The sequence below is a fragment of the Oryzias latipes genome, chromosome 15 (genome assembly GCF_002234675.1).
Source record: "Oryzias latipes chromosome 15, ASM223467v1".
NCBI classification, from domain to species: Eukaryota; Metazoa; Chordata; class Actinopteri; order Beloniformes; family Adrianichthyidae; genus Oryzias; species Oryzias latipes.
The window spans coordinates 19,718,477-19,729,747 of NC_019873.2; the positions used below are offsets into that span (position 1 = coordinate 19,718,477).

Here is an 11,271-nt window from a genome sequence, read left to right on the forward strand (position 1 = left end):
TAAAAGAGAAGAACAATAGAAGAATTTGTGGAACCATGGATATATACATATATACAGCCACTATAGAATGAGGTGTTATGTCCTCTATAGGAGCACCAATCATGTTAATCAAATTCAAGTCTTTCTGTCGTCAGAAAGCTGAAACCACACCTCCCACCGCCACATTGACATGTTGAGACTGTTCTGTTTAACCAAAAGTCAGTGCTTCTCCTTATGATAGCCCACACACTTACCATCTCCATCCTTGAACGTCCGTCCTGCCTTTTGTTCTGGGGAGTGATCCAAGTGCAGCAGGTAGATGTCACAATTTAAAGAATTAATAGGCTAAGTTCAATATAGGAAACTGACCTCCTTACTGGAGTCGACCAGTACACCTTCACAGGGTAAACACATTAACCTGATGAAGACAATAAACCAGTACTACACCGTTAACCGTGGAAACACAAAGTAAATGAGTTTTCCCTTTTTTTTGTCTGATTCACAACAATTTGAATAAAGACATACTCAAACACAAATTTAAGATGAATTTTCTTTATACATCTCCATGTTCAGAAAAATGTCACTAAAATATGTTAAAAACAAAATAGCCTATTTTCATCTAAGTAACCTATACTCTGGTTGCACATTACCTACAAGTTTGTTCACATAAGTACATTGTAATACTGCGTATGCAGTATTTACAGGGTAAAACGTGGGGTGTATTCTGAAATGTTTCCATATTGTTTTTATGTAACCCATTTCACATAAAGGAGAAATAAATGCATATTTTTTTTACCATTTCACTCACTTTCCAACTTTTAAAAGCTTCAGGATTGAAGCTTTTTTATGTTGCAAAAAAATTAAATGCAATGGTCCGAGGATTTATTTTCCCCTTCTTTTAAAATGTCCAAATTAAATACCTTCATTCATCAAAATAGCAATCACACTAATCAGTTTCAAAGCACATGCAAAAGAAAATTCCAGAAAAGTGAAGTCATATTGAAGAGACATTGAGATGAAGATTATGGGTTTTCTTTGTAACCACTAGAAACACATTTGAGATTCTCTTTGAGAGTGCACATATAGTATAACAGATCACTTATAAGCAACAGTTTTAGTTTTTCTTCCAGGGGTTTTCGCTTGATAATTTTTTTTTTGATATCTGGGAAAGTATAGACTTGCAAAACATGAAGTTGAAAGGACAAAAAAACACACAACCCTTTTGATGAAATGCTTTATTTATTTCTTTTTGTCGCTGGCCTTGAAGAAAGACTAGGAATGTAACACTTATTTCTAATTCTGCTTGTACTTCTTCAGATTATTTCCAATCACACGTTTTGGCCTTTTCTTCTAATCTGGATGATCTGAACCCGGGGGTGTCCGAGTGGAGGGAGGATGTCAGCAGGGTTGTGAAGAGCCGCATGGTCCAGGTCAGCGTGATAACCGCTGTTGTTAAAGAAACGCCACTATAATGCAATTAAAGGTTAACTCATGATGTATTTTCACACACACACAGTGTATTCAAGCTAAAATAGTAATATAAATTAATGATGTATAATAGTGGAATTATATAATTGCACAAGACCTGAGAATTTGCAGGTTTTGCTCCATGTGCTGTGATAAATATATGAAACAAAAACATGGGACATGCTAAGAAAAGCCAATAGCTCATGTTACCCAGAGAACCTTGTTGATGTGTTGTGTTCTTTCTGTGAAGAAGGCAGACCTGACATTCAGTTTATGGGTGTGATTGCATGAAATTTGATTCTTTAGGCTTTTATGTCCCATCTAAAGGCTCATGTTTTATATTGCTGTCACATTTCTAATATCGCAGAAAGTGATAGCAAGCGACTAGATTTCCATCCCGATTCTTCCACCGGCCCGCCACCTTGTAAACAGTAATTTAGCCACCTCTACTTGAGAATTGCTCCCTGAATCTAATATGTCAGACTGAATTACTTCAACCTTAGCACCAGCCATAGCTTAGCATAGCAGAGGCAGGAGATCTACTGTTTTATAGAGAGGCCTTTGATTGCATGCTAAACTTTACATTTTTATTCCCACCAATACAGTACTGGAGCACTGGAGCTAGTTGTGATGCCAGACAGACTTTTGATGGCAGAAATATTAAAACGTAAGACTCTGGGTAACATCGTTAAAGTCCCACTGCAATCATGCTTTGATCTATTGTAAAAGCGTTCCCAGTGGTCTTTTAACTATGATTAAATTGTCCTAAAAAACAACACAGTTTTTGATTTTTGGATAAAAACAAAGTTTGTGTGGAGTAAGTCCATCCCCATTTCCCATCATGCATCACATTTACACTTTCTCCCACTAGCTCACAGCCCATCACAACCCCAACCTAACATTACCAATGCTACAAAAATACTCAGAAATTCCATTTTAATCTTGAAGGTCTTTATATATGCATGTCCTTCATCATGAGAAAAATATTACAAGAACATATTAACACCAATTTTCACACCATTTTCATTGGAGTGAGTCTTTAAGCTTGTAAAAGATTAATATTGACTGAAATACAAATAGAAATTAGGTTATCATAACTAAAAATAGGAGACGATGTGTGTGTTTTACATGAAATGTATGTTAAAGAACAGCAAAGCTGCAAGTCTAACAGTGCTTGATGTTAAGCAAGTTATGTAAAATACCTGGGAAATCTGCTGCATCTAGCCTTGAGTATGAAACATTCTCACTGACCTTCTGTCTTGTCAGATTTTACTACGGTTTACACCAGAAATCTGACAGCAGACCTCTGGTTATGGCATAAATGCACTAAAAGCCCTGGCCTTTTCCAAAGACTGTCAGATAGAACTTGCAATTTCCATGTGATTTGAGCATTAGGTCTGGACAGTGACTGGTATTTAAGCAAATGATATATGAAGCAGAGAGCAGAGGATATTTACTCATTTGTACAGACAACTCCAGACTACCACCTCTAATTGAGACATATGAAATACACTTTTCTAATGAAATTTTATTATCAAAGGTCACAGGAATCAGTGAGAAACAACTCTTGGTCGCAGTCCTTCCAGGCGTACCAACCACAGCGGAGATTTTCATCGTGTCTGAGAGGGCGTCAGCCGAGAGGCAGCTGAATGAAAAGTGGGTGCACCTGAGTCAGGTACTGTCACTTTTTTGGTTGATTCACAGTGTGACTGAACGAGTCAAACCCAATACCAAAGTATCCCAGACTAGTTTTTAACCTTTATTTTTGCCAAATTAATTCAGTAGACCAGAGAAACTAATAAAATATGATTCACATGGCTTATTTATTTAGCAAATAAGTCAATACTTGTTTTTTGTTTTATTTTATTTCTTCTATCATAAAACCATAATTCATTATTTGTCTCAAGTGAATATAAACACGTTTCAGTTAGGTAATTGATCACAATAAAATGCTTGACAGTTATATTATTATTCTAACTCATTTTGTGTGCAGCTTGATGTAGAGAATATGTGACCAAAAACAGGGAAGTTAGCTTTGTCTAAACTAAATATGGACGTGGTGCTCATTGTGATGGATCACTGAAGGCAGCTAAGTTTCTAGTCTCCATTTGTGTTTTTATTGCAGAGAGGAGGAAAAAAAATATACATAATTTTGGATTGTGGGCAAGAAAGACACTGTTATGCCTCAGAAAAGGTCAGCCTTAATGAGAACTGTGTTCTTTAGAGGTAATTGGGGTAATACATGCAGACACTGTTGTGGTCCGTTAGGCAATCACACAGAGAAATGGAGAAAGGTGGGGGTTTTTTGGGAGGATTTTGCATCATATTTCAAACAGAATTCTGTTGTTAACTTATATTTCTAATTACCTCCAAAGACCTGCAGTTTCTTTAAGAATCTGCACCTCATTCCTATTTTTTGAATGATCCAATCACACAGCGATATATAAATGTTGAAACCCATTTTTTTCTTATACATAGCTTTATTAATCAAAATGTACACTTTTTCCCAGATTAACTTTGATCTAACTTATTAAAATAAAGATAAAGTGCTAAATATACATTTTCATCATAAAATGTCCTTCTCAGCTAAAGACAAATAAATTTTTAATCAATGAAAAAATACCCCTTAGAGTCACTAGGGGGCAATGTCGCACTATTTAATGAATTGTACTGCAACCAAAGTGTCTTGAGAGGTCAATAAACTTTCAGCTGCTTTATAGAAATTAGATGAACATTAACTTTTTCAATAATAAATAATAACTTAATTTTAAATAATTACAGCCTCAGCCACATTTCGTTTTATCACCAAAAATAAACCCCACCATATGAAAATTCTGGATTTATCATCAGTTAAATATATCAAAATGATCAATTGTAGCTGAAAATAATTTTTAATTATTTATAATTTATTTATTTTTTACAACCAAAACAATATCTCCAATTCATTGCAAGTAAAGATGATTTTGCTGGCTCACAGTCAGCCTTGAACTAAGTTAATAGGTATTTAATTACATTGATGCATCATATAATTGGTTCCATCGAGAAGGGAGACAAACTGGGGCAGGCTGCTGGGATTGGGAATTAAAGCGATGTATTTATCTAAAGCCTGTCTGATTACCTGGCAGAACCTCACAGACAATAGGGTAATAAATCTTCAGTTCACTGTTCTCATCTCCAGTGAATGACTTGCAGTGCGGAAGCATTAAGTGAGCGTGTACCCACACGTACACATGTGGATGCGTGCTGAGTGTATGTGTGCAGCGGCTTATTAAAATGTGTAATAGATTTACTGACCCTGATATGCCACTAGAACAAAAAGTAATTATTCATGCTGTGTAGAGCAGTCTAATTTTAACCAGTGGAAAGATTTTAGAAAGAGCGAGATGGAATTAGTGAGGCATGGCTAAGGACTCAAATGGGCACCGGGAAGGCATTTTGGTCCCTTGTTAAATGACTGCTTCATCAAGGTGTGAGAGGCTGAGCAACTTTAAGGGCTTTGGGGGGGAAAAAATTAAAACAGCAACTTTATGATATTAAAACATACTTTGATTTCCTATAATGTTGCCTCATTGAACTTTTTAAACGGGTAATTGGTTTTCCTCTTTAGAATACGTGTACTGGTGGAATATAGAGGCAAAATTCCCAGTGTGCGTCAGAGAAAAGGATTATTCTTTCCTTAAATGTCACAGCAGCCTTACAAGCGGAACGCCCTTTTACCTGAACGTGTTTCCACCAAAGCCTGCGGGGTTTCTCTGCTGCAGGTGCAGCTTTTTCAAGTGTCATATCAACATTTGCCCCTCTTTAGAAGGAGGGACAAATTCTGATCCATAATTCAGTCCGTTGGATAAAATGACTGCGGGTGAAATATTGATGATAGTGGAACCTGGCTGTACAGCTGCAGCATTACAGAGCCGTCTCTGCTGTGTCACCCCCACTTTTAGCTTTCTCAGGTTCTGCTGAGTGCTTTGAACCAAGACCTGATCCAGTTCACGCTCAAACCGGGGGTGCAAGTTAATGTCTATGCCACCTGGCTGTCTCCAGGTGAGTCCAGCTGCTGATGAGGCCGTTCACTTCTAGTTTTAGAAGTTGAAACTTTTGCCAGTAAACATGAAATGAATTATGCAAATGATAATCTGATAAATAGATGTTGTTTTGCATTTTTTTCCTCTTTTGAAGCTCCTCTTGTGGACAGTGGTGACAGTCTGCACAGTGGTATTGCAGTCATCATGCTAGTGTCGGTGGTTCTGGCAATCCTGGCAGTCTTTTTGGTATATAAATTTAAAAGGTAAGTCCATATTGCAGGTGTCTTTGATCATCTATGATTCTGTGTGTACTGTCTGCAGTCAGTTGTTTCCACTTCCCTGCTTAAGCTTCGTAATTGGACGCTTTTGCTGCTGCAATCCCTGAAAGTTTCCAAAATCCCTTACTCCAAAGTTACAGATGTCTGATCCACAACAACAGCCGAGGGGATGAGACGCTTCCTCTGTCTCAATCTGCAGAATATTACAGGGAATGACAGTCTAATCAATTCTCCCAGAGCTCTGAATGTGTGTCAGACTCCTGCAGTTATCAATATTCATCCATCTGACAATGTGAGAGGTTGACCTTTCACAAATGCTAAACAAAGCCATTCAAGGTGAGCCATACTCTGCAGAATGGCAGCAAAGGTTGAGGAGATAAGTCCTGAGACAACATACATTATACAGTGAGGGACATACAGTAAATAGCAACCCCCCTACCGCAGGTAATCCCATGCCAATCATGGTGAGGGGGGCCGATTTGGTTATAATGCTTATAATGTAAAAAGTTAACTCCATCCCTTGGGATCATAATTGCTAAATGTGAAAAATCAACTTTGAGTTTAAGCCCCCCCCCCCAACACACCAGCTGCAACTCCAACTCACAGGGGGGAAGCTCTGAAATTAGAAATGTGAAAAGTTAAGCAGAATTGGGGTGCATTTGAGGAGATGAAAAATTTAATGAAAAGTGAGGTGAACAATATGAAAGGGAGAGAGCCTTGCCCAGTAGACTGCAAAATGCCCTAGTTTCCAGCTTTTAGGCAATCCTCCCCCATCTCCAACAGTTGGTGGGTGACACATGTTTTATGGAAGCATTAGTTCTTAAACCTGAAGGCAGATTTCCATTATCTATTGCCTTTTTCTATGTTTTTTAAAACCCTACTCTACCTTACCTGCAGGAAGTTTCCAGGCATGAACACATACGCCACAGAGCAGCCGGATAAAGAGCAAGAGGTGATCCCTGCAGTGACCTCTTTAGCAGTTCCAGACCCCGAGGAGGACAAAATGACCTCCCTGGTTCATGTGGATGTACAGCTGGACTCTAAAAGCAGAGGTATGGAAGGGTCACTTTCTCCTCAGACCCATTTCTGGATTGGAGAGAAGGTTGATAGATTGTAGAAAATTGGGCAAAATGCGAGTCACCCCACAAAAAAATCCTTCCTTCCATAAAACTTAGCTTTGATCTTAAGGCTAAGTGTGATGCAGGATGAATTTATGTCATGTGCAGGCTTTTTCTTAAGGTCAAGTGAACAAGTCAATAAAAGCAAAGCAAACATGGAGGGAACTTACACCAATTTACACTTAGTTCTGTAACAAAGCTGTCAAGGCTGCAAAACCGATGTTAAAGTGCATCTGCTAGCTCTGCTATGAAGGTGAGAGCCAAACAGATTCTTGATCAATCAGCTCATGTAGGTCAGTGAAGATCATCTCTCAGTGGTTTATTCTACCACTCTTCCCAAGGCAGTCATAGTGATGGTGTACTTTAAGCAAACCTCAATGCTCCTGAGTGGATTTTAAAATGATAAAATAACTAGATTTTGAAAAAGAATCTCTTCTCTTTTCTGCATTTCAAGAAATTAACCCGTTTCAGGAGGTTTGTATTAAAAATCTATCATTCTGGATTAAACCAATAGAAAAATCACAAACTTGAAATCAAATATTCTTATAAAATGTTTTGATTACACAGTATTTCCCCAAATTCAGCATTAGACTGACCTTTGTATAAATACCTCCTTACAGTCTGCACTCAGTCACAGTCATGCTGGGATGGAAAAACAAAAAAAAAAACAATTATATATATATATATATATACACATATATATAGATGCTGAATTACTTTCATTCACAAGTAATAGGGGTTAAAGCAGAAACCCCAAAAAGCTTTGATTTTTTAGTTTATTATTCAGACAAAATGTATTAAAAGAAATCCAAAACACGGTTCAAAGTACTTAAATTACTTTGTTCTGGGTACCTTGGAGTAAATGCTCACCTTGCACAACCCATGTTAATTTAGCTGTCCTTTTTAACACAGCATATTGCAATCCGACATGCTGCATGTTGTGAACCTTTTAAACTATTTTTTTGGTTAAACAAAACATTTAGTCATAAGGTTTGAAGTATTATTGCAGTTAGAAAAAGATTTTTGATCTCTCAGACATTTCTAAATGATAGTTAAGAAAAAATCGATGTGATCATACAGGATCTTTTTGTTAAGTCAATCTTTTGGACAGGAAAGTGCCACAGAGAGCATGATAATTTGTTTATTTTGTAAAATATTTTTTGTTAAAAAATTATTATTTTAAATTTCAGCTTTTGTCACATCAAAATGTAGACACAAATAAATGTAGTTACAATTTAGCTTTTTTGACCAAACAACCTATTTCACTTTTCATTTGAAAAATTAATAGCAGGCAAAAAGTTTATCTAGTATTTCTTTTTTTCACCATGACTGTTGACTATTGTAAATAAATCGCGACTACTTTTCTGTGTTCTCAACATTGGCATAATCATGGTCTTGTTTTCTTGTTTTATAGATTGACTGACTGCAGAATTATGCTACTGTATACTTTTTTTTTTACATTTGTCATGAGAAAATAAGAGTGAAAAAGTGTGCAAAAAGGTTTACAAAAAAAAATAAAAATCTAGACTCTTCAAAGGTTTTCCTTCCTAACAGTAAAGGTTTATTATGCTGGAGTCACTGCTCAAATTTAAGCCGAAGAAGAAAAAAAACATAGAACCTTATTTTCAGGTTTGGTTGGGTTAAAGTAAAAGGTAAAAGTCCTATCTATGTTCAACAAAAATAAAAACCGGGATAAAGACAGTCCAATTCTAACTGATCAAAATAAAAAAACACTCATCTTAAAACCTCAGTCTCACATGAAACTGAGATTTTCCACCCAGTACTGCAGTATGATTTTCGTAAGCAATATTTCAGTAAATTATAAGCTGTCACTACCGTGACAAACTGCATTTCAAAGTAAAAGCTCTGTGACAAAGAGGAGATATCCACATCTTGTTAATTGCTAATGCTTCTTCTTTTTTTCCCTGCCTTCTCCATACAAAGATGCCAAGAAGCAGTTATTATTATTCTGGCATATATTTATGAAGGCACTATCTTTACTTTGTCATTGCATGATATTAGAGTACACAGGTAAACGAAGCACAAGTGCCAGCTAAAGGGATGAGAGCGTCCAGGTGAAATATTTGATCCAATAAAATAATTAGTGCCCCAGGAAAGCAACAGAGCGGTGAAAGCATTTTCATCTACGTAGCTGCAGTTGATTTATCTCTCCTCATACCTACAGTAAACAATCAACCCATCCAAGATAAATGTGTTTGCCAGCCAAAAAAAAAAAAAAAAAAATCCCCCTAATTCAGATACATAAAATTCCTTCTCTGTCTCTTCCCTATCCTCCCTTCTCCCTCGACAGGCTACCTGCCATCTCACACAGACATCAAGCTCTCTGACGAGGCGCCCCATGTGTTTTAATGTTGGGAGTCTATGACCGACTCGAAAGCAATACATCTTCTTTGGCAGTTACTTCCAGTAAGCTACGAGAGCGCGGTCACAATGAATGGTCTCAAGTGTTTTGCTACCCATGCATGGATGGACCAGTTCACACTGTGCTGCCTAAATCCCTCCAAGGAGACTGTACAGATTTATACTTGCCTCTTGAAAAGGAACACTTTTTGACTGAAATACTTGTATTTTTGCAAGGACATTGATCTTTTTATGTAAATAATGTACATCCATAATGGAAGAAGTAAAGTTATTTGTCTCAGCTGGTTACAGCTACGTTTGCTCAAACAGGAACACATCATGCGCGAGGAGGCGAGGGACGTGTCATAATGTATGGAAAAAACAAATTCCCATTTTTGACTTGTGTTTGTGAAGTTTACTTTCCACAACTGTGCAAAGCTAGCTTATCGGCGTAAGACAGTGAGAGAAGCAAATTCATTAAGCTCTTTGCAATCAGTACATCTTATCACCAAATTCTCATCAGATGAAGGCTCGCAATATCCAGGAGATGATGGAGGACTCCCTGTCCCAGATCTGTGTATTCCATCAAGCTTGTCTCTGCAGCTCGAAATGTTATGTGTCAACGCAAAAAAAAAAAAATAACAGAAGATTATTACAGATAGGTATGCACAGAAGATGAGAATCTGAGCTGTCCCTCTTGTATAGGAGACACAAATAAGTCAGTTTAGGAAAAGTGAAGAAACAGAAATCTGGCTCTGGCTGATCTAAATCATTCATATAGTTTATTATTGCAACAAGACTCCTATATGTGAATGTTATTTGCTTTTTTTTTTGGTGGCAAACTAATGCCTGTTGCCAATTGTGTCCATACTTTGATTTCAGCAAAGACAAAATTTTAATTTACTGAATAATTTCAAGTAAATCCTGCAGCACAGGAGATGTTTATCATAATGCAAAAACGGTGTGCAGTGCCAAATGTGGAGTTTTAATTAGTTGAGTCAAGGTTTGTTTATACAAAAAGACTCCTTGACACAATTTCATAAACTATTTCCCCCTGTCTTTGATCTCTGAAAGTTTTGGAGCCTTTAAACTAAGTTTCTTTTTGTCTCGGTTTATACCACATTGTTTACCCACCAACACGACACCAACCTTAAAAAGCAGTTTCCCAAGCTTCCACAGATGCAGAGGAGCACTCGGTCTGTTCGAGGTTTGCCCCTAAGGACTCAGCGGACAAAAGGCTGCAGATTTGTTCATCTCCTCCGCTGCGAGGGACACTGAGATAGAGAAGACGTATCTCCTGTCAGCACAGCTCAGCCTACGCACACAGCTTCGGTCAGCTGCTGTCTCTTCGGAATAAGTACTGAGGTTCTTCTTCATCAGACTTTTCTTTTTAAGTGTTGGCAGCATCATATGTCAGTAAGACAAATCGGCTACAGGCTTCTCCATACTTCTTCCTCGCAATCTTCTGATTGAGCCAGAAGCATAAATAAACTAGGATGAACTCTCAACATAAGAATTTTTTCTTTTCTTTCACTTATGTTATTTTGTGCTGGTTCCATATCTTTAGGTTCCATTAATTTTCCTGTTAATACAGTTATATTCAAAGTTGCATGGGGTTTCATTTTCTCTTTCGAGCTCCTTGAAACTTGTTTCCGAAGGGGAAAAAAAAAGTGTTAAAAAATGTGGAGTAATTTTTTTTGTTTCTTGAGAAGCTGACCAACTTTTTCATATCAAGTGACGTGATTATCCGGTGAATTGTTTCTGTGTTTTTCATTCGATCTTGCTGAAGTTACCATGGTTGCAGAATAAAGAAAAAAAAAACAGCAGTTATTCATTGTAGCTGGTTTTTAAATTGAGTCCTAGGAGCATGGACAGATTTTTTTTTTTATCTTAAACCATGCAATTGAGCTCTAATTATGCTCAATTAGCACACTTCACTTCAAGTGACTTTGCATCCGTTGAAGTGGTTGTTTTGAACTAAAATGCACTTTTTTTGGGTGATTTGCCTTTTCATAAGTGCTGCTTAGCATGCTCAAAGTTTTACTC

The 11,271-nt window shown here is 37.2% G+C and overlaps 1 protein-coding gene across 1 annotated transcript in view; it reads left to right on the forward strand.

Annotated features, from left to right (window-relative positions):
* LOC101170785 (VPS10 domain-containing receptor SorCS1) overlaps positions 1 to 11,048 on the forward strand; it is a 64,128-nt gene extending 53,080 nt beyond the window's left edge. The window contains exons 22-27 of the mRNA XM_023963117.1: positions 1,297 to 1,409; positions 2,987 to 3,121; positions 5,388 to 5,487; positions 5,623 to 5,731; positions 6,644 to 6,798; positions 9,176 to 11,048. Coding sequence (XP_023818885.1) covers positions 1,297 to 1,409; positions 2,987 to 3,121; positions 5,388 to 5,487; positions 5,623 to 5,731; positions 6,644 to 6,798; positions 9,176 to 9,234 — 671 coding nt within the window. The 3' untranslated portion in view covers positions 9,235 to 11,048. The remainder of the gene's footprint in view (positions 1 to 1,296; positions 1,410 to 2,986; positions 3,122 to 5,387; positions 5,488 to 5,622; positions 5,732 to 6,643; positions 6,799 to 9,175) is intronic.
* The last annotated feature ends 223 nt before the right edge of the window (positions 11,049 to 11,271 follow it).